This window comes from Pogoniulus pusillus, chromosome 18 (genome assembly GCF_015220805.1).
Source record: "Pogoniulus pusillus isolate bPogPus1 chromosome 18, bPogPus1.pri, whole genome shotgun sequence".
NCBI classification, from domain to species: Eukaryota; Metazoa; Chordata; class Aves; order Piciformes; family Lybiidae; genus Pogoniulus; species Pogoniulus pusillus.
Genome location: NC_087281.1, coordinates 13158617 through 13181838, shown reverse-complemented (window position 1 = coordinate 13181838; position 23222 = coordinate 13158617). Strand labels below are relative to the sequence as shown.

The window sequence follows — 23222 nt, the reverse complement described above, 5'->3', positions numbered from 1 at the left end:
TTCAAGGCTTGTGCACATTTTATTTAGTTGCATTAAGCAGAACACACGCTCCAGGCCCAGCCCAAGTTGAAGAATTACCATTCCAATGCTTGAAGCTGCTAGGTAGATCTCTGTGGATTTCTCTCCCTTCTCATAGGGAGGAAACATGGAGGCCTGTCCATCTTTGGACAGTTATCTTTGAAGAAGAGCAGACAAGGCCTGAAAATAAGCAGACATGATGCTCCTCTGCTTATTTTCAGGCCTTGCAGTACACATCATATTTCATCTTTGCTGCCAGCTTGGTTCCTCCTAGGCACTCTTCAAACTTCTGATCCATTTCTTCATTCTGAGCTTTAGAGAAGAGATCTCTCCAGCTCCCAACAACCCCTGTGTGCAAGTACCAAAAACTGACAGTTATGTCATTTGCCCACATGACACAGAGCATACCATATTCAATTTCAGGCCCATATATCATGGCCACATGACACAGAAAGAATCTGATTTATGCCCCTGAAAGGTCTAATTCCATGGGATAGGCAAGGTACCAAAGATAAGTCTGTATTCAGGCCACAGGGAGTACTGCTGGGGGTTGTTTGCATGCCTTCCATAGAACCATAGAATGGTCCAGGTTGGAAGGGACCTCAACGATCATCCAGGCCCAATCCCCTGCCATAGGCAGGGACACCTCCCACTAGAGCAGGTTGCTCAAGGCCTCATCCAACCTGGCCTTAAACACCTCCAGGCAGGAAGCAGCCACAACCTCCCTGGGCAACCTGTGCCAGTGTCTCACTATCCTCACTGGAAAGAACTTCCTCCTAATATCTAGTCTAAATCTCCCCTCTTCCAGTTTAAAGCCATTACCCCTCGTCCTGTCATTAAAAGAGGAGCTCTGAAATGTGGTTTCATGAAGATTTTGCATGAAAGAGTGGTGAACCTTTTTTGTTTCATAAGAGAAGGCTCATTCATGAATGCCTCTCTCTGAAGGTGGAATCTATTTAAGATAGATAGGTCAGTGGTACAGAGTAGAGTGACCAGATCCTTCTTCCTCCAAGGAGTGGTGAAGGAAAAGGACTAAACCCTTGGCCACGGTATTCAGAAACCAAGGATTCTTGATGTCATAGGGAGCAGATGAGCTGCAAGAGCTCTGACCCTGGGCCCAGTCTGTGAAGGACCACCTCTTGGGCCACCACTGACACATCTATTAAGAGGAACCATATTAAGACTACTCCTCAGCTCTCACTGAGTACATAAGACACCTATGAGGCCAACAGAGCAGTTCAAAAGACTCTTAGGATCAACCTCCTCACCTGGCCACTGGGCAGTGACTGCACCACAGCCCTTCTGTAAAGAGAAACCATTCAGCCCAATTTTTGGCCTAAATTACACCAGTGCTAAACCTTCACCTTCACACCTCACTTGCCTAACTAGTTGGGTCTGCCACAGGAAAGTAGAGCAACGTGGAATCAGTGTCTGACAACTTCAGCCCTGCAACTCTGGTACATTTCTCACAAAGAGCCCCCACGTGCCATATGTGGCAGAAGCTTATTGTACAGGTTTCCACAGGAGAGAACTCAGCCATGCTTCTGCTTCCTAGCCAGCCCTTAGAGCTCACAGCTAAGTGAGGAAACCTGCTCACAGCTCCTGGTGTTCTACTTTAGAAAGCAGATTCTCTGTTTACAGAGACTTTACCCTTCTGAAAGAGGATGTCTCCAAAATTTCCATGGGTTTCTTTGGATTTGGCTTTCATAGCTTGGAAAGTAGTCTTTTCAGCAATTCTTGCGAAATCTTCCTCACATAGGGAAAATCCAAAGAAGGCAGCAATCCTTTTCATTCCCAGTACCTGGTCCTGGCCAAAGAAGTAGAGCACATAGGTGAAACTGAAAGACTTGACACCGCAGCTGTGGTATGGAGTCAGCACTAATGGGAAGCCCAGCAGAGGAGGTCAACTCCCACAGTATCACCAAGGAATTCTAAGAGTTATAACAGAGAAGGAAACCATACATGGTGGCCTCAGCTCCAAGCCTTTTCTTCTCTCCCAAAAGCAACTGTATCTGTGCCTCCTTCCACAGACAGCAGGACTATCTTCCTCCTTAACCCACACAGACCTCCTCTAAATAGGAAAGAGTGTATCACAAAGGCACACACTTCTAAATTGGTAGGCAGTCTTGACACACGAATTTCTGCTTCCCCACAACCTTAGGAGGAACACATGGTGCACTCATTAATGAAGAGTCAAGTGAGATATCATACCTCTTTGAGTTCCTCATAGCTTATCATCATGATCCTCTCATGGTCAATGTATTTGTTCCATTCCACTAAGTGGTCAAAATAAGATCCCCACGTCACTGCAGGGAGAAACAGAGCTGTGTAGAGTATTCCCCAAAAAAGGGCCTTACAAAATCAGAGGAGTAAGCCCAGACAGCTCTTTGAGCATGGCATCAGGATGGTAAAGTGGTGGCTGGCTCAACAGATCTGTTCTTTCAGCTCAGGTCATAGAATCATAGAATCAAGCAGGTTGAAAGAGACCTCCAAGATCATCCAGTCCAACTTAGCACTCAGCCCTGTCCAATCAACTAGACCATGGCACTGAGTGCCTCATCAATGCTTTTCTTGAACACCTCCAAGGACAGCGACTCCACCACCTCCCTGGGCAGCCCATTCCAATGCCAATCACTCTCTCTGGCAAGAACTTCCTCCTAGGCAGCACCAAACTATAGGCTCTAGCTTGGGAACAAAAGTTTTATCATTGTTTTTCTGAATTGGAGGCAAAAGAAACTCTGAATGTCTTGTTCTCCCAGTCTCTGCCACAATACGGTCCTATCTGCCTGCCCTGGATATGCCTTGCTATGATATGTTGGAGTAGGATTCCCATGCATAGGGCACTTTGGCCACAACAACCCCATGCAGAGATACAGGCTGGGGTCGGAGTGGCTGGAATGCAGCCAGACAGAGAGAGATCTGATTGATACCTGCCTGAACATGAGCCAGCAGTGTGCCCAGGTGGCCAAGAGAGCCAGTGGCATCCTGGCCTGCATCAGGAATGGTGTAGTCAGCAGGAGCAGGGAGGTCATTCTGCCCCTGTACTCTGCACTGGTTAGACCTCACCTTGAGTACTGTGTTCAGTTCTGGGCCCCCCAGTTTAGGAGGGACGTTGAGATGCTTGAGCATGTCCAGAGAAGGGCGATGAGGCTGGTGAGAGGCCTCAAGCACAAGCCCTATGAGGAGAGGCTGAGGGAGCTGGGATTGTTTAGCCTGGAGAAGAGGAGGCTCAGGGGTGACCTTATTGCTGTCTACAACTACATGAAGGGTGGTTGTGGCCAGGAGGAGGTTGCTCTCTTCTCTCAGGTGGCCAGCGCCAGAACAAGAGGACACAGCCTCAGGCTGCGCCAGGGGAAATTTAGGCTGGAGGTGAGGAGAAAGTTCTTCACTGAGAGAGTCATTGGACACTGGAATGGGCTGCCCGGGGAGGTGGTGGAGTCGCCGTCCCTGAGGCTGTTCAAGGCAAGATTGGACGTGGCACTTGGTGCCATGGTCTAACCTTGAGCTCTGTGGTGAAGGGTTGGACTTGATGATCTGTGAGGTCTCTTCCAACCCTGATGATACTGTGATACTGTGTCCTGCGTATGCCCTTCATGTGTGCAGGAGTGCCAGAGGGTTCAGGGCAACGTACCTTTCCCATTCATGAATGCTGGAAAGTACTCATCCCAGGAGGCAAAGGATGGCAGCACTGGCATGTTGTTGTAGAAGTGGTAATAGGAGACAGCTGTGTCTTTGGGGTTCCGGACTAGCAGAAGAACCTAGAGGAAGAAAACACACAAGTTGGTTCTGGTTTGAGGACTGACCAAATCATCATCTTCTTAACATAGAATTATAGAATCATTTGTCTTGGAAAAGAACTTTAAGACTCGATCATCTCCTTGGGTCCCTTCCAACCCCTAATATCCTGTGATCTGCTCCTTATAGCACTTGTGCTCTAAATCCTTCACTGGCTTTGTTGCCCTTCTTTGGACATGCTTCAGCACCTCAATGTTCTTCTTGTAGTGGAGCACAGTGTTTGAGGTGTGGCCTCACCAGTGGCAGGTAAAGGGCGACAATTCCTTCCCTAGTCCTGCTGACAACACAATTTCTGATGCAGGCCAGGATGCTGTTAAACCTCTTCTTTGGCTACCAGGATATACTGATGCTTCGTATTCAGTCAGCTGTCAAACAATACCCCAGGGCTTTCTCTCCAGAGTACCTTTCCGGCCACTCTTCCCCAAGCCTTTAGTGCTATGCAGGGGTTGTTGTGACTCAGCTACAGGACACAGTGCTCAGCTTTGTTGAATTTCATAATTTGCCTCAGCCCATTAATCCAGCCTGTCCAGATCCCTCTACAGACCTTCCTATCCTCAAGCAGCTTAGCACTTCCACCCAACATGATTTCCACCTACAAACTTACTTGTCCTCTAACACCCACCAGACCATATGATGATGGTCTAATTCCTTTCCATGAGCAAAAACTCAGAGCTCTGTCAGGCCACTTGCTGCTGATGTAAGCTTCAGGATGAAAACAAGAAGCTTTTCAGTGTAGTTCTTGAGACATAGTTCTGAGCTATATCCAATACAAAGAAATAAGCCTGTGGGCTACAGAACTGGAAAGCCACAAGCAGACTATGGGTGTACTTTTGCTTCCCTCTGCAGCAGTTCCCATTGAAGAGTGTCTTAGCAACAGCCTGTGATGGGCTTCCTTCTCACAGATACCCTAGTCTAGGAGGAAAGTTAAAGCAAATTGAAAAACTTGCTCAGTTTTCTGACATGAACCTGGAAGCATTTTTCTGAAGGAGACCTGAAGGGACAGGGACACCCAGAAACAAACCCTGACAGTAATCTCTTCAGTCAGCAAAGCTTCAGCACACAGCACTCTGCCTCTTCAACCTCGGATTGAAGGTGTATAGACCAGTTCAGGTGAAAGGGCAGAAAAGACCTCACACAGGCAGAGTAGAGCTACTTTGAGGTGGAAAATCTTTTGTAGTGGAATGCAAAGAGGAAACTGACCTTAGCTTTACTTTGGAGAATGGATGGTGGCAGGAGATGAGGTGGCAGATGGGTTACAATAATTCTTCTAGAAGGCAATTTCTTCATCCTCTTTAAAGAAAGGGGGAAGAAATGTTAGAAGTAGCTTATTCAATGGCCTGTGCCTTTTAAGGAATTGTGACTAACAAGAAAAGGTGAGAACAGAGAAGAAGGATCTTATCACTTGGAAAACCTACAGGAATAAACCAACCTCGTATATCCCAGGATCTCCAAATTCCAGACGTGGAAATGTCTTTAACTTATTTTCCTCATTTATTCTCTCTTTCATTTCTTCTTCTGTATATTTGGCATCTGTTGATTCCAACTCCCTCAGGATTTGTCCAAGCCAGTTGGTTCCTGAAAGGATAAAGATGCCAGTAGCACATCCATTTAAATGCACTTTAACATGACAACCTGGCAGGATGTCCTGTCAAACTGGCTCGCCTTAACCTCTCAACAGGTGGTGTGCTGCTTTTGGCTATGATAGAGCTAATTATCCTCCCAATAGCTTCTATTGGGCTATGTTGTGGATTTGTGCCCAGGGTTGCTAATACAGGAATGTTTTTGTTGTTGCTGAGTGGTCCTCACACAGAGTCAAGGCCTTTTCTCTTCTCACACTACCCCAGCACTCCGCCACAACGCAACCGGGGCAGCTAATCCTAATTGATCAAAGGGACACTCACAGGATCACAGGATGTTAGGGGTTGGAAGGGACCCAAGGAGATTGAGTCCAACCCCCCCTGCCAGAGCAGGACAATACTGCTCTGGCAGGGGGGGTTGGACTCAATCTCCTTGGGTCCCTTGGATCACAGAGGAACACATCCAGACAGGCCTTGAAAGGCTCCAGAGAAGGAGACCTCACAACCTCTCTGAGGAGCCTGTTCCAGTGCTCTGTGACCCTTACAGTAAAGAAGTTCCCCCTTGTGTTGAGCCAGAACTTCTTTTGCTGTAACTTACACCCATTGCTCCTTGTCCTACTCCATACCATATGATGTCATGCTCAGCAATAAATAAAAGCTAGGGGAAGATGAAGGAAAGAGGGATGCTGAGAGTGATGGACCTTGTCTTCCTAAAGTAACCATTATGCACAGTGGAGATCAGCTTTCCTGAAGATGGCTGAACCCCAGTCTGCTGATGTGAATTAGTGAATGGATTGGTTATTTTGCTTTGCTTGCATGCATGACTTTCACTTCTCCTATTAAACTGACAATATTTCAACCCATGAGCTTTCTCGCTTCTAGTATTTTGTTTCTCTCCTCCATCCCACTTGTGAGGAGAAGTGAGCTTGTGTAGGGCTTAGAATCATAGAATCAACCAGGTTGGAAGACACCTCCAAGATCATCCAGTCCAACCTAGCACCCAGCCCTGTCCAGCCATCTAGACTATGACACTAAGTGCCTCACTACTGGCTGAGGTTAAACCATAACCATAGCACTGGGTTACCATAATGCTGGGTTATCATAACACCATTAATCATCAAACCATAACACTGAGCAATACTCAATAAGAGTATGCTATAAGACAGAAGCATACCTGTCAGCAGATGTTGAGGAGTGCTATCCTGCTCATTTCAAAAACACATCTCATCCCTCAGTCTGGAGAAGAGGCTGAGGGAAGACCTTATTGCTCTCTACATAGAGTCATAGAATCAACCAGGTTGGAAGAGACCTCCAAGATCACCCAGTCTAACCTATTACCCAGCCCTGTCCAATCAACTAGACCATGGCACTAAGTGCCTCATCCAGGCTTTTTTTGAACACCTCTAGGGACAGTGACTCCACCACCTCCATCTACCTGAAAGGTTGTAGTGAGGTGAGGATCAGTTTATTCTCCCTAATATCAAGTGACAAAACAACAGGAAATGGTCTGAAAACGTGCATGGGAAGTTTAGATTGTTAGGAAAACTCTCTTCACTGAAAGAGTGATCAGACATTGGAATAGGTTTCCCATGGAGGTGGTGGAGTTACTGTCTCTGGAGGTGTTCACAAACCCATGTAGATATGATGCTTTGGGACATGGTTTAAAGGCCATAATGATCCTAAGTTGATGGTTGGACTTGATGAAGTTAGAGCTCATTTTCAATCAAAATAGTTCTACGATTCTATAAAACAGAACCAGAATTCTACTGCTTTTTTCAGATCTGGCACTTTATGGTCACCTCAGACTACTCCCTCTGGAAATTACTCAAGAGCAGAAGTCAGAATATCAGGAGATGTGATTATCCTGCTTTACCCAACCCTGGTGAGTTAACCCCTTAAATAATGTGTTCAATTCCTGCACTGAAGGACAGGTGATTTTGAGACTGGAGCAAGTCTTGCTGAACTTCCACTAAATCATTGGGAGTTAGAGTAAATAAAATGCACAGAAAGGCTTGATTTGCTCAGGTTGGAGATAAAAAAACAGTAAGGCATGAGCAATCAGCAACAGAACAAGGGGACACAATCTCAAGTTGTGCCAGGGGAGGTATAGGCTGGATGTTAGGAGGAAGTTCTTCACAAAGTGACTGGCATTGGAATGGGCTGCGCAGGGAGGTGGTGGAGTCACCGTCCATGGAGGTATTGAAGAAAAGCTTGGCTGAGGCACTTAGTGCCATGGTCTAGTTGATTGGACAGGGCTGGATGATAGGTTAGACTGGATGATGTAAAGGTCTCTTCCAACCTGGTTGATTCTACGATTCTATGAATCTCAGTCCAGTCTTCCAATACTTGAGGTTGTAATGAAGACAGAACTGATTCTTCTAAAAATTGGCCAGGAAATTAGATGGGGAAAAAAAAAGTATTAGAAATCACAACAAGGGATGTCTGACTGCCCAGAAGTAAAAACAAACTAAAACAACCACCCCACCCCACCCCCAAAGAAATCAAAAAACCTCTCCATAGTGGGAAAACAGTGCAATAGGCTTCCAGTGGGTGGTGAATCTCCACCCTTGAAGTTTTAATTCTTCTAGACAAAGCCTTGAGCAACCAAACCTAGGTTTTAAGGTTAGATCATTCCCCTGCTTTGAGCAAGGGGAATGATCTAACCTCCAGAGATGGTTTACAACTTAAGTCCATGAACCTATGAACTCTGGTGTCACCTTAAGCTTTTTTCCAGGTATTATTGCTGTGTTAAATGGTGGCAAAAACTTCTGGATTGCAGTACTGTGTGTTTAACTTATCAAGAGAACAACACTCACCCGATTTAGGATAGCCTGCTAAAATCATGTCATCGCTCCTGGCTTCAAAGGATTTCAGAGCTTCAAAAGTTTCTGGGCTGGTAACTTTAGCAGGGTATAAAACACCTTTGTATGAGAACAGCCAGTCTTCTGGGGAGACCTTTTCACCCTGTGAAAGTACATCATCCACTATTTCGATGAATCTTTCCCTATTTCTGCTCATGTTTATATCCCTCTGGAACTTTTCAGACAAACAGATGCAGTCTGACTTTCCACAACACAACAGAACCCTATAAGTCTATGTAATATATTAACAAAGCAGAAAGGGCATTCACTCAGGAGCAAAGGTACAAGTCAATGATTAACACTGTAGTCTGTTAATTCCTCTTGGAATGACAAGACTACAGACTGAAAGTAGTGACATAGATTCTTTGCTGCAGCTCGTATTAGACATGGGTCTTTAGAAAGCTTAAAGAAAAATTGCCAGCTAATGGCCTGTGGGCTACTTCAGATACTAGGCTGGCTGCCAGGCCAACGTGGGTACAACCAATAAAAACCTCTTTACCCCTGGCCGGTGATCTACCACTTTCTTTCATCTCTTGCTGCTCTCTGAAGGACTGATCAAGCTGACTGAGCTCCACATTGTACCAGGGAGACCTCCACGATCATCCAGTCCTACCTAGCACCCTGCCCTGTCCAATCAACTAGACCATGGCACTAAGTGCCTCAGCCAGGCTTTTCTTCAACACCTCCAGGGACGATGACTCCACCACCACCTCCCTGGGCAGCCCATTCCAATGGCAAATCACTCTAATATCAAGCCTATGCCTCCCCTGGCACAACTTGAGACTGTGTCCCCTTGTTCTGTTGCTGGTTGCCTGGCAGAAGAGACCAACCCTCACCTGGCTACAGCCTCCCTTCAGGTAGTTATAGAGAGCAATGAGGTAACTCCTGAACCTCCTCTTCTCCAGGCTAAACAACCCCAGCTCCTCAGCCTCTCCTCATAGGGCTAAATGTGACCTTAGTCTTTGCTAGGGCAGGACATTAGGGTCTCATATTCTTTAAGGACTTTATTTCAGCTTGGCCTTATATCACAAGTCTGACAGAATCAAAGTTTATCCCATGCTGGATAAATAAAATAGCTGATCTAAAATATGGCTTGAGCTTCCATGCATGTCACCTTACACCATGTTTGTTTAAAATACACAGTTAAGCTCATTCTCAGGTTACAGTTGGTGAAAGCATCAATTTTCAGTCTTTAATTTCACTGTTCTGTTTGCTTTACTGACAATTATACTTAAAAATAGTATATAAGTTTAGCCTACTCACAATGGAGGTACTTGTAGAGTCTGTGAGTACAAGTTCATATATTTTATACAGAATTAATCATGTCCATTCTGTCAATCATTCCAATCTTGCAGGCTAAGAATTCGACTTGTTGCCAAAGGATATATTTTTACAAGAATTTGAGTAAAAATTATCTTGCCACTTTCAAAATATGTTTCAAAACATATTTTGAAAAATATGTTTGGGAAAACAGCTTCTCCCCTCCTTTTTATGGTCATTATGATTAGGACTTTATCACTGAAGTCATGACTCAAGTCTTGCCTTAGTTAGAACTTCAATAGACATGGCATAATAGACAGGATCACAGGATATGAGGGGTTGGAAGGGACTCAAGGAGATTATCAAGTCCAAACCCCCTGCCAGAGCAAGGCCACACAATCTAGCACAGATCACAGAGGAACACATCCAGACAGGTCTTGAAAGTCTCTAGGGAAAGAGACTCCACAGCCTCTCTGGGGAGCCTATTCCAGTGCTCTGGGGACCCTTACAGTTAAGAAGTTCCCCTTTGTGTTGAGGCAGAACCTCTTTTGTTGCAACTTACACCCATTGCTCCTTGTCCTATCACAGGGAGCAAGTGAGCAGTGCCTGTCCCCCCCCTCCTGGCCAGCCCTCAGATGTTTATATACATTTATCAAATCCCCTCTAAGTCTTCTCTCCTTCAGACTAAAAAGCCCCAAGTCCCTCAGCCTCTCCTTATAAGGCATGCCCTCCAGTCTCCTAATCATCCTCGTAGCTCTCTGGCAGGGGGGTCGGACTTGATGATCTCCTTGGGTCCCTTCCAACCTCTAATATCCTGTGATCCTGTGATATGTCCCCTGGTCTCGCCTGGGAATTATGGTACAAGCTGTCAAAAGGAAAACACTCAGAGATCTAAGACTGCTACATCTGAATCAGCCCCCCAACTCCTGCCCCTTAAGTCTCAGAGCTCTCTCTCTATTTAAGACAGGAATACAAAGCTAGTTTATTTTTTTCTCTAAAACTTCACATAGGGACACCAGCCAAATATCTGGGGGCTGTTATTTTGATGTTCAGATGTGCATATGTTTATGCTGTTTAGCATATGGAGTTTCTTTATAATCCTCACATGCCCAGCATTTCTGCTCCAGATTGTAATGGGAAATGCCCTAAACCAACTGTTATTAGTTACCTCATTTATGGCTCATTTTGGAAGACTTTTAGTTATCATGCCAAAAGGCACAGCATGAAACTTAAAAAACACCCCTTTTCTTTCTGACAATTTGAGGTATTAGGCATAGAACCCCAAAAGAAAGATTTTTTTTCTTCAAGCCTAAAGAAACAAGGTCAAAATGTCCCATTAAAAAAAAAAATCAGGGGAATGTGACTCTGCCATTCTATGAAACATAAATCTTCCCTACTTAAGCAAATGTTGTAAAACAAGAGCTATTTTGTATTACTTTTACTACTGGGTTCACCTGTTCCTTTGGAAGGGACCCAAGGAGATCATCGAGTCCAACCCCCCTGCCAGAGCAGGACAGTACTGTCTAGCACAGGTCGCAGAGGAACACATACAGACAGGCCTTCAAAGTATCCAGAGAAGGAGACCTCACAACCTCTCTGGGAAGCCTGTTCCAGTGCTCTGTGACCCTTTTCTCAGCACCAGGGTGAATCTTTTAATGGGGAGAGAGATTGAAAGAGACTATCCCACTTTAAAGAGTCTAATAACGAGGGTACCGAGGCACAGGGCCTGCAATAAGGACATAGGCAAGCAGAGAAACAAAGGAGTTAAATAACCCTCTCCTATAACCTGGACGTGGGGAAACACCGTTTGGCAATTCATTGATTATTTTGGAATGTCCTCAAGACTTTGTTTTATCTCAAGGCAGAGTGGGAAAAGTCCAAGCTTGAAGGACACGACAATTTAAAATAAGAACATTGGGAAAAGCCATAAAGGTGTAGGTGTGGGGGTGTAATATTTGTAAAGCACTCAAAATACTTCAGCCCCTAGCATTTGCAGACAGTTCACTTTAAAGCTGCTATTGCGCGGCACCCATGCAGACTGCGTTTTTGTCATGTTCTCCCACATGCGAGCCTGTTGGAATGTGAGCAATAAAACCGACACACAGGCGTTAGGATCTCTTTCCTCCTGCTGTGCTCACCCTGATCTCTTTTGGACTGGAAGGAAGACAAAGGAGGTTGTCTGACGTCTTTGTGCCACCTACTGTCTGCCACAGATCTTGCATCCAACTCACATTGCGCACAGAGCTGATCAGAGGTTACAGTAGAAACACTGATTTTGGTTGTATAAGTCTTGTTCTTGAAAGGCTGTGACAGTTTGGGTGTTACCCGCCCCACACATACACTTAGGAAAAATCACCCAGACTAGACTCAGCCAGCTGGAAATTAAGGAATGAAGCTATATTTACAGCTTAGCACAGTTCACAAACATATCATAGAATCATGGAATCAATCAGGTTGGAAGAGACCTCCAAGGTCATCCAGTCCAACCTAGCACCCAGCTCTATCCAGTCAACCAGACCATGGCACTAAGTGCCTCAGCCAGGCTTTTCTTCAACACCTCCAGGGACGGTGGCTCCACCACCTCCCTGGGCAGCCCATTCCAATGCAAATCATACACAAACATATAAAGTTATATACAAGTTAAAAGTAATAGAGAAACACAATACCCCTCCCAGAAAGCAGAGGCTCCAGGAGGGCTCCTGACCCAAACCCCCTTCCTCCTCCCTCTTTCCCTGCCTCCAGAAATAACCAGATCAACCCCACATATATCTCACATGATAAATCTGGAGATCTGAGGTGAGATGCCAAAAAGATGATGAGGAGGTTAGAGGAAAAAGGGTGAGGTGTATTAGAGTTAAGGCAGAGACACACAGACCACCAGAAAGAAGGAACAGCCAGAGGTGAGAGCTGAGAAGTGTGCGAGAAGCGGGTGTCTTATCTATATGTTGACTCATTGTGTTTCTCAGCAGAAGAATGGACCATATAGGATACTGTTGTGCCAGGGGAGATATAGGCTGCATGTTAGGAGGAAGTTTTTCCCAGAGAGAGTGATTGGCATTGGAATGGGCTGCCCAGGGAGGTGGTGGAGTCGCTGTCCCTGGAGGTGTTGAAGACAAGCCTGGCTGAGGCAGTTAGTGCCATGGTCTGGTTGACTGGCTAGGGCTGGGTGCTAGGTTGGCCTGGCTGATCTTGGAGGTCTCTTCCAACCTGGTTGATTCTATGAGAGTCCCAGGGGACAGACTCTGCCATCCCAGCATATTGCAACACTGTATTCTGTTCCCCTTTCCAGTATGATAGCTTATAAAGCAACCTGGTTGATTCTATGATTCTCACAGCTCTTAGTAAAATATTCCAGTTAGCCTCAAACCAGCACTGAGGCAATAGTCACTCAGAACCCAACACACTTTTTCTTCTCCTTTTTTTTTTCCCCTCCTCATAGTATTGTCACAGTCAGATTGACCTGCAATAGGTCACATCCTGTTCAGGATTTCTCCAAATTATTTCCAACCATGTAAGTCACCTCCCTTTGGCTTTAAAATGTTCCAACACTTAATTACCCCAGCTTCATAAAAGCGTGCCTTGTTTCTAGCAGCTTTTATCCCCACATAATGTACTGTGTTTCCTCTGAGATGGAAAGAGATCTTTTAAGAAGCCAACACAATGGAAAGATAACATTCTTTGCCTCCCCACAAAGACAGCCTGCAGAGGAGTCTGTGCATTCCTAGGCTACTTCCTGGATGTGAAACAATATGTAATTAAACACCTTCCTTGGAGCTGAAGAAAGGAACAGTGTCTAAAAATGTCAGCTCCAGCTGCTGGCTACCAAATGTTTTGTGAGAGAAAGGCTCATTGTTTGAGGGCTGGAGGTGTTCAGCTGAGAGCCCCTTCTGATCACAATTAACATACAGCAAAAGGAAAGTTGAGGCTACCTGTGCTAGTTTGAGCCTAGCTGGGATATTTTAGTGAGAGGAATTTGATTACAGACTGTGAAAAGGAAACAGTGGTGATGTCTACTGCACTCATAGGCTTGCTGAGATATATGAAAACAAGAGCGCAAACATAGATAATAGAGTTGCTCTCTGGCTTTGGGCTGCACTTCTCTCTTTACCTTGCTGCTTAACTAATCTTTCTGCTTCCTAACTCTCTGGCCAATTCTCCAAACTCACCTTGAACATAAGGCAAAGCCTGGGATAAGGTAGAGGGGTGGAAAGGAGGTGGAAAGGTGGTTGGGAGCCCCTCCTGGGGACTCTGGTTTCTGGAAGGGCTGTTGTATTTCTGTATTACTTTCTTAACTTGTGTATTTCTGTGTGTAGCTGTATATATTGTAAATATCTGTTTGTATATTGTGCTAAGCTGTAAATATATCTTCATTTATTTAATTTCCAGCTGCTGAGTCTAGTCTGGGTGATTTTCTTAAGTGTGGGGGGTGGGTACCACCCAAACCAGCACACTATCAAAGAACATTACATTTCCAGATTTGCCATCTTAATAATTGTCTAAGATATTGGATATCTGGTTAAGGTGACACAGACAACCATCATGCTGCCTAACTTACCTTTAAAACTACAGCCCACTTATACTTTCATTAAGGCAAGCAAACACTTTTCTGGTCTGAATTAATATACTTAAGACTTGGGGGGGGGGGGGGGGGAGTAAAAGAAAAAAGGCAAGTAGCTTATATTCAGATAATTTTTTTCTGGTGGGAGAAAAAAAACCAACAATATAAAGAGAAAGCTGTTACTGGAGTTTCATGTAACAAAAATCAGCCATTTGAATAGCCATAGGGGAGAGAGTAAAAGTGCAGCTAGCTGAAATGCACTTCTGACAATAACTAATCTTGGACATAAAGAGACATGATCTATGTAATGGTGTAAAGGCAGAGTCAGAGAGTCCTTTCCCCTGTTTATACTCTCAGTTTTCAGGAATCAGCAGCTGTAAATTCCTGAGGTGATGGATGCACTCCAACTATAGTTAATAGTCACCAGTGGACCCACCCTTCATGATTTTTCCTAATCTAACTATGTGAACTTTAGTCTCCACTCCACAGCATCTTGTAGCAATGAGCTCCTCAACTGCATTTAGTGTTGTGCAAAAGGGATTTTATTATTGTTTTACTTTATAGAATCCTAGAGTGCTAGAATCATAGAATCAACCAGGTTGGAAGACGAAGATGGTGAGGGGCCTGGAACACAGCCCTGTGAGGAGAGGCTGAGGGAGCTGCTGGTTGTTTAGCCTGGAGAAGAAGAGGCTCAGGGGTCACCTCATTGCTGTCTACAACTACCTGAAGAGAGGCTGTAGCCAGGTCGAGGTTGGTCTATTTTGCCAGGCAATCAGCAACAGAACAAGGGGACACAGTCTCAAGTTGTGCCAAGGGAGGTATAGGCTTGACATGGCAATTCTTAAGCTATTTTAAATAGCACATCATTCAGTGCTCTTCACTGCAAATGAAACTCAAGCAACTCAAAGTAAACAAGGAAACTGCTATTTCCCTAAAAGTTAGATCAAGTAGTTCCAAAGTTTTTCTTCCTATTGGGATCTCTTTGTTGGGATTGCATACATTAAATGCTTGCCTCCTACACTTGAACACAACACACAAAGTACTTTTTTCTGCAACATTAATTCATTGCACAAATTTGCCTTTACTCATGTCTAAAAGGAACTTCAGCATAAATAAATGTATCTGCATATTGGTAAGATTGGACAGATCCTCTGATTTACAATTTTCCCAGGTTAAAACAAAGATGCCATGACATAGCAGTGGTTCAAAACATTTGATGGACCATATTTTATTATAATATGCTGTTTTGAATAAATGATTTTTGTAGGATCTCCTTCTTTTTCATCCTTTTTTAATAAAATCAGTTATGGGGTTGGAACTAGATGATCTTTGAGGTCCTATCCGACCTAAAACATTCTATGATTCTATGACATGTACATCATGTCAAATTCAAAATATAAAATCTAGTATTTCACAGAACTTCACAGAATTTCTTACATTGGAACAGACCTTCAAGCTCATCAAGTCCAATCGTTAGTTTCACACTGACAAGTCCTTGACTAAACCAAATCCCTCACACAACATCTCATCACTATCAATTGCTATGGTTAGAAAGGACCACCAGGATCATCCAGTCCAGCCTTCTTCCCAGCATCCTTAATCACCAGACCATAGCCTCAAGCACCACATCCACTTTCCCTTTAAACACATCCAGGGATGCTGATTCCACCACCTCTTTGGGCAGCCTATTCCAGTGCCTGACCACCTGCTTAGTAAAGAACTTCCTCCCAACATCCAACCTAAACGTCCCCTGATGCAACTTGAGGCCATTTCCTCTTGTCCTATCATTAGTAATGCAGAAGAGACCAGCTCCAGCCTCACTACAACCTCCTTTTGGGTAGTTGTAGAGGGCAAAAAGGTTCCCTCTCAGCGTCCTCTTCTCCAGACTAAACAACCCCAGCTCCCTCAGCTGCTCCTCATGGGTCATGTTTGCCAGACCTCTTCCCAGCCTCATCACCCTTCTCTGCATCCACTCCAGCTATACTCTGGTGACCAAAACTGAACACAATACTCGAGTTGTGGTCTCCTGAGAGCTGAGTACAAGGGCATGATCACCTCCCTACTCCTGCTGGTCACTCTATTTCTGATACAGGCCAGGATGCTGTTAGCCTTCTTGGCCACCTGGGTACACTGCTGGCTGTCCACCAATACCCCCAGGTCCTTTTCTGCCAGGCAGGTCTCCAGCCACTCCTCCCGCAGACTACAGGGCTGCTGGGGGTTGTTGTGGCCAAAGTTTACTCTTGTCTTTACTCCTGTGTGGAATACTGTTGTGACTTCCTCATTTCGTATTGTCTAAACTCATTGATATTTTATTAGCAAAACATATTACATTAAATGCTTTATATTTTTACAGGCAGCTTAATCTGTCACTTCCTACCCTTAAACTACTCCATTTCCCAGCTTTATTCAAGTAATGTATATCAAAGCATGGCTACAAATAGTTTATAGTATATTTTAATGCGATCTAATTGGCTTTTCACCCCTGATGGAATTGATTTTGCACTTGGTAAAATGCTTGGCAACTGTAGTTTTCAGTACGCTTAGGTCCCCCCCAGATGTGGTGCAGTCTGGGACTGTGCCACTAGGTGTCACTCTGGACCATGCGACAGAAAACAAAGCATGACCATCCCCATCAGCAAACGATCACTCCAGTGGCAAGGTATGAGATACTTGCTCCAAGACTGCATTTTAGGTGTGTTCCCTGTACAGTATGTACAGTGTGGATGATCTTGGAGGTCTCTTCCAACCTGGTTGATTCTATAATTCTATGTTTCTTTAGTTATTTTGTTTTGTTGGTTGGTTGGCTTGTAGTCTTCACTTGATTGAGTTGTGCCCAGTGAAGCATGTAATCAGTTTGTTGTGACTCTCCCAGGAGCAGCAGCAAAGGTGTGGTGCTCCATATTTGTCAGGTGGATGCTGATAATGCTGAAGTTCTGAGAGGAAAACAGGAAAACAAAACAAAACAAAACAAAACCAGCTCCTTGTGGCAGTACGATCAGATTCTTATGGTGTTTATTATAGTTTCAACTTTCTAGGGCATCATGGAATTTTAGGCATAAACTGCAGGGAGCAGAAATGCCATGTCAAAACAGGACAAAATTTTAAGTCCCCAGATTTTCTGCTGACGTGATTGTATTGCACACAACAGCTGTGGAGTTTTGGGTGCCTCCTGAAATTTCAGCTAAAGGGAAAAGTCCAACTTGGGATAACACCTTTGGCTATTGCCACATAATTTCACTAATTCTAAGCAGCTCACAAACAGCTGAAGGTGGGGCGTCTGTGAAGTATCTCACAATCTAATCACGTTTACGTCACTTTAGGTAGAGCACCTCATATGTCACAGCAAGACAGAGTTGGATTAATTTAGAAGAAAATTAAAGAAAGGATTATAAAAACCACAGAGGTTATTAAAGGTTCTGCTTTCTGATAGCAGAGGCACTATAACCTCTCTGAAAGCGCAGCGCACACACATGTGCAGGTGGAAAACTGACATAACAGCAGTTGTGGGTATAAGCTCTTGCTGGGTTTCTCAAAGTCTGTGTGGGAGACTGGAAAGACACGAGCTTATACCAGTATGATGCATAGAAGGTCAAGCCATTTATTGAAGCTAAGAGTGGTACTTACAGAGCGGATTTGGTACATGTGTGTGTACTTTCGATAGGCTCCGCTAACAGCAACAGTCAGTTGTTCCCAGGGCTGACCAGCCTGCCCCCCTTGAAGCCCCCCTTGCACAGCTCAGCTACAGATAGCAGCTAACTTTCTCAGCTTCTCTGCTAGCCTCCCCAAGGCTGCTTCCTTATCAGAGTGACCTTAGCGTTACCCTGCCTGTTCTCCTTATTTTCAGACTACTCAATTCTGCTCAAACCCCAACAAGTCCTGATGCCATGTAAGTAAAACTCACTTTGAATCAAGTGAGAAGTGTAACGCTGTCAAGTTAAGAGCTCATACAGTACAAATTACAGCCTTCATTGGAGGACTTAGTCCAAAAACCAGTTACACAGGGAAGCAACTCCTATCCCTCCTCCAGAGACAGGCACCCAGAACACAAGTTCCTAGGGGTCACATCACATGGCTGTGCTGTTTTAGGGGGCTCCCAGGGGGCCTAAGACAGATGAAGTGACAAGTCTGAACACAAACACTAGGGATGCAGAATGATGCAAAAAAGTAATAAACCATTTGGGCGGGTATGTAAACATTGATTTGGTAACAGCATTGGGTAGGGAATGTTCTTTAGGGTAGGAGGCACATTTTCCAGGAGAAGAACAATCCTTTTCAACTTCTGACTGTCACCATCACCTTTATCATTACAAGGGGCAAACTGCTGATCTGCATGTTGGAAAAAGGATGACTGAAGTTGCATTAGAATCATAGAATCAACCAGATTGGAAGATACCTCAAACATCACCCAGTCCAACCTATCATCCAGCCCTATCCAATCAACTAGACCATGGCACTAAGTGCCTTATCCAGTCTTTTCTTGAACACCTCCAGGGACAGTGACTCCACCACCTCTCTGGGCAGCCCATTCCAACGGCAAATCACTCTCTGTGGCAAGAACTTCCTCCTAACATGTCCTTGTGCCCTTTTATTTAAAAGCATTGCAACTGTTCTCCAGAAAACCTGCCACATGATTCAGCTGATGTCTTTGAAGGGTCTAAAGGTCTGCTTGAGATAGTTGTCTTTGCAACCTGCAAGACAGCAAAGCATGTCTTTTTGTCCCACCTTAATTCTCTTTAGCAATGTTGCAAAGGAAAGGGAGCATCTCTTCCTCTGCTACACACTCTTGAGTCTCATCCCCTCTCCTTATTTTCCCACAGTCATCCAGGGTACAATCAGAACCTCATCCCAAATCTCTGTCATAGGACAATAGTGCCATCTCCACTGCATTTCACCTTATGTGGTGGAGAAAAGATAGAATGCCATTTATTTCAATATTGCTTCCAGAGGACTCTAAAGACAAGACTTTCCGTTGCTACATTTATTTGATGTTCTGGGAGAGCTGTTTATTTCCTTAGCCAGCATGGATCTGCAATGGAAATCACTGATTAGCAAATAAAAAATGTGCACAAAAATCTAGCCTTCCAAATTTTCTCTAGGAAGAGCTGTACAGGATTTATTCAAGAATTTGCTTGCAGGGAAGGAGATTTGAACATCTATTTTAAAACATCCTGTTGTGTGAAGATGAAATACTTCTTTGGGTGTCCACACATGTGGAGATGCTTAATTTTTTTTCCAGGAGTTTCTGTGTTTGTCCTTAATCTGTACTGCAGCTGGTGCACAGTGTTATTTTACATGTATTAAAAACATTCAGCAGAGTAGCTGCTAGCTTAGGTTTCAGACTCTTGATAACAGATGGCTGATGTCCATGGTAGCAATGAGGACAGCAGCTGCCTTTGTTTTGGAAGAAAGAATGAAGAAAACTTGATTCACAGTGATTTTGGAAAGAGCTTGTCTTAGGGCTTATGGCATATCTAGCAAGGTTTTAAAAAAGCACTAATGTCTCAGTTCAGGTCAGATGAAAAGGGCAAAAAAGTATCTACTGTTCTGCTAACATCAGTCTGGGCACTAACTTCTCCACTTTTGCAGGTCAAGTTCTATGTAAGGATTTCTGCCATTTATCTACTCTGCTGAGAAAGAGCTTTTGAAGAACTATTTATTTACCGAAGAGACAGAAATTTATCAGTGCTGGAGAGAAGAATAATCTGGGAAGCAGGAATAGAAATGACCTGATGGATAATTCCAGCTCAGTAAAAGTATCTATACGATACTTCACTCAAAAGACTGGATGAGGCAGTTAGTGCCATGGTCTAGTTGACTGGCTAGGGCTGGGGGATAGGTTGGCTGGATGATCTTGGAGGTCTCTTCCAACCTGGTTGATTCTATGCTTCTATGATTCAAGCTACTGCAGAAGGCATGTTACAGAGCTATGGTGCCCTTCATGCAGGCTCCCAAAATGCTCTCAGGTGACACACTAGCCATGGCATGGAGCACCACAATTGCAAACAGCATGGCTTTGCTAAAGTAGTGATTAGGCAAAACACAGATTAGCGACACCAACAGAATGGCATTTAAACAAGCCTGCTATGATCTGAAGGAGCATCTCCAACAGATACTGATGTAGCAGCTCACTCCAGATCTCCAAAACACACAGTGCTCCCATGCGCATTGAGAACAGAAATAGCAGCAGTTTCTCCTGAGAGTGAAAAATGTCAGATCTGAGAGATGAAGAGCAAGCAAACAGACAGGAGACAGACAAGCCATCAAATGCAAACATGACCTGAATAAGCTTTAGAAGTTCAGATAACCCTTTCAGTGATTTCTGATTTCCCCTATTTCTCTCCATGTCTTTCAGGATACCTGGTAAATTTTGTTGTTTGTTTAGGCTTAGATTTTGTGGGGTTTGTTTGTTGGTTTTTGGTTGGTTGGGTGGGTTTTGCTGGTTCATTTTTGGGTTTGGGGTTTTTTTTTGTTTGTTTGGCGGGGGGGTTGGCTTTGTTTGTTTTGTTGTTTTTTTCCATAATCATTCTTAAATATCTAGCTGTGGAAACAGATACAAATAGACACTGCATCTTCAAACCATTCCTCCAGGCTTCTAGTTAAACTGATGTAGTGAAGGAGGCAATCATGCCAAGCTTTGACTAAGATCTAGAAGTATCTGCACCTCACTGACCTCAAAGTCACACTTGCTTTGTGGCAGCGTTATGCTTCTCTGGCTCTCGCACCAATACACTCGGCAGTAACTGTGTACCTGTGCATCAAGGTTGACAGTGTTGTATAATAATTACAAAAGCTCCAACATGAGAGGTAAATGATCCTCTGAAATCCTTTTTGCCAGCTCCTTAGCACTGATATTTCAGAGAACACATTCCCACAATGCCAAAGCACAATTATCTCACTCAGTGGAAAATGAGCAGTAGCCATTTCTGCAGTTGTGCTGCATCCATTCCCAAAGGAAGCATGTCTGCTGTCCACAAAACCTATTACCAACTATGGGACACTCTTCAATAGGAAATAGGTCAAGATCAGACTGAGTTTAATTCCCTGGGCATTTTTCAAGCTGGATTCAGGTATGCTTAAAGCATACACTTTAAGCATACAGCTTTAATAGACAGATAATTTATATGTAAGGAGCACTGAGTTGTGTGATTTTCTAGCAGTACCACAGCTGAAATATGCTCTAATGTTACTTGTGCTTCCCCAGGAATTAGTGGCATCTTTGGGGAATTTCTCTGTTGTCTCAGTCTTAATGTAGATTTAACCCAGCATCCTCTTGACAGAGTGCTCTGTCAATTTTGTAAGGTACTCCACTCCTGTCCTTTCAAGCAAATCCTCTACAACACCTCTGAGGCTAAGTAGAAACATTTAGCATGAGGTGAGATTCAAGATGATTATTTTATAGCTTGGGACAGCTGAGAAGAGTAACTGGTATCACCATAGAAAAAAAGGATGTGATTGTTTGGATGTTACCCACCCCCACACCCTTAAGAAAATCACCCAGGCGAAACTCAGTGGCTCTGGAAAATTGAATGAAGCACATTTACAGCTTAGCACAATATACAAGCAGATATTTACAATATATACAATATGCAACCAAGGAATCTTCATAAGCACCTGATAATAAACACAAATTTGATAAAGAATAAGTTGTAGATAGGATGACATTACATAGTTGAGGCACAGATAATCATAGAATCATAGAATCAGTCAATGTTGGAAGGGACCACAAGGATCATCTAGTTCCAAACCCCCTGCAGTGGGCAGGGACACCCTACCCTCGATCAGGCTGGCCACAGCTTCATCCAAGCTGGCCTTAAACACCTCCAGGGATGGGGCCTCAACCACCTCTCTGGGCAACCCATTCCAAGCTCTTATTACTCTCATGGTGAAGAACTTCCTCCTCCTCTTTCCTATAATATATGTAGAATCATAGAATCAACCCGGTTGGAAGAGACCTCCAAGATCATCCAGGCCAACCTGGCCCGGTCCAATCAACTAGACCATGGCACTAAGTGCCTCATCCAGCCTTGAACACTTCCAGGAATGGTGACTCCACCACCTCCCTGGGCAGCCCATTCCAATGGCAAATCACTCTTTCTGTGAAGAACCTCCTCCTAAATCAAGCTAATACCTCCCCAGCACAACTTGAGACTGTGTATTTGTATGTGTTTGTTCACACCTTATTCACACACACAAAAATTGTGAGCAGAAATGTTACACAAAGCACAACTCCACAGCCTCAGTCACAGAGGAATTAGAGAGCTGCTATACATTCATCTTCCCCAGCCTGGAATGTGTAATATGTGCTTTAGCCTATCCCATTGCTGAGCACACAGTCAGTGCCTCAGCTTGCTTCTAAGTTTTCCATTTGTGTTTCCACAGTTCACTAATGACATAGCTGGCCCTGATCACCACCCTGATGCAAGGAGGATGATGAATTCAGCAGACCCTACATGCAAACAGCAAAGCATGCAAAGCAGTAACAGTTGGTACCGATACACAGCTGGAGTTTTGCAAACTTGCTTGTGTTGTGTAACATGATGAAAATAGTCTCCAAATAAGTATCATCTTCCTGCCAGCACAGCTTTTAGTATGCAATATGCCTTAAAGAACCACTGTCCACAGTTACTGTCCATAAAGTCATGACATTTTACCCACTAGCTAGCTTAGCTAGGAAAGGAAAGCTAGTTCATAGGAAAGAAGTGAAAAAGAAAGAACTATCACTATTTTAGTTTGTCACTGTTCTTTTTACACATGAAGAAATGAAGCAAAGGCTTTGCTGATGAGAGAAGTTTGACATAATATTGCTCCACTGATGTATTTGACAGTACTCCTGTATAGCAGTAAATTTTGTCTTTTTATAATGCTGAAGTAATCTCTGCTATGGTTTTATCACTGACCTAGCTGTGGGGTTCAGACAAGCATCAGCTTTGCAAAATGAAGTCACAACTGAAGCTTTGTAATTAATTCTTTCAGGGTAGACTTAGCAGGAAAGAACACTCCCCAAGGCATGTTTTGCCTATGTTTGCCCCTTCTTATAAGCAGAGGTAAAACAATGGTTGAAACATGGGACTCTGCCCTAGCAAAAGGATTTAACATTGTCAAAATTGAATGAGACATTTGCTAAGACTTCTTCTCCTACCTGAGATGTTGCTG

The 23222-nt window shown here is 44.1% G+C and overlaps 1 protein-coding gene across 5 annotated transcripts in view; it reads right to left on the bottom strand.

The window, feature by feature from the left end:
- Positions 1 to 23222, bottom strand: part of LOC135183443 (sulfotransferase 6B1-like) — a 33935-nt gene continuing 10713 nt past the window's right edge. For 3 of the 5 annotated variants that reach the window (XM_064158454.1, XM_064158452.1, XM_064158453.1), the window contains exons 3-9: positions 8207 to 8290; positions 5243 to 5388; positions 5014 to 5103; positions 3650 to 3776; positions 2230 to 2324; positions 1669 to 1825; positions 1 to 366 (exon numbers count right to left, since the gene is read on the bottom strand). In XM_064158454.1, the coding sequence (XP_064014524.1) occupies positions 236 to 366; positions 1669 to 1825; positions 2230 to 2324; positions 3650 to 3776; positions 5014 to 5103; positions 5243 to 5388; positions 8207 to 8290 (830 nt within the window). In that variant the 3' untranslated portion in view covers positions 1 to 235. Of the gene's footprint in view, positions 367 to 1668; positions 1826 to 2229; positions 2325 to 3649; positions 3777 to 5013; positions 5104 to 5242; positions 5389 to 8206; positions 8355 to 23222 lie in introns of all 5 variants that reach the window. The other 2 variants (XM_064158455.1, XM_064158456.1) reach the window with 2 other exon arrangements.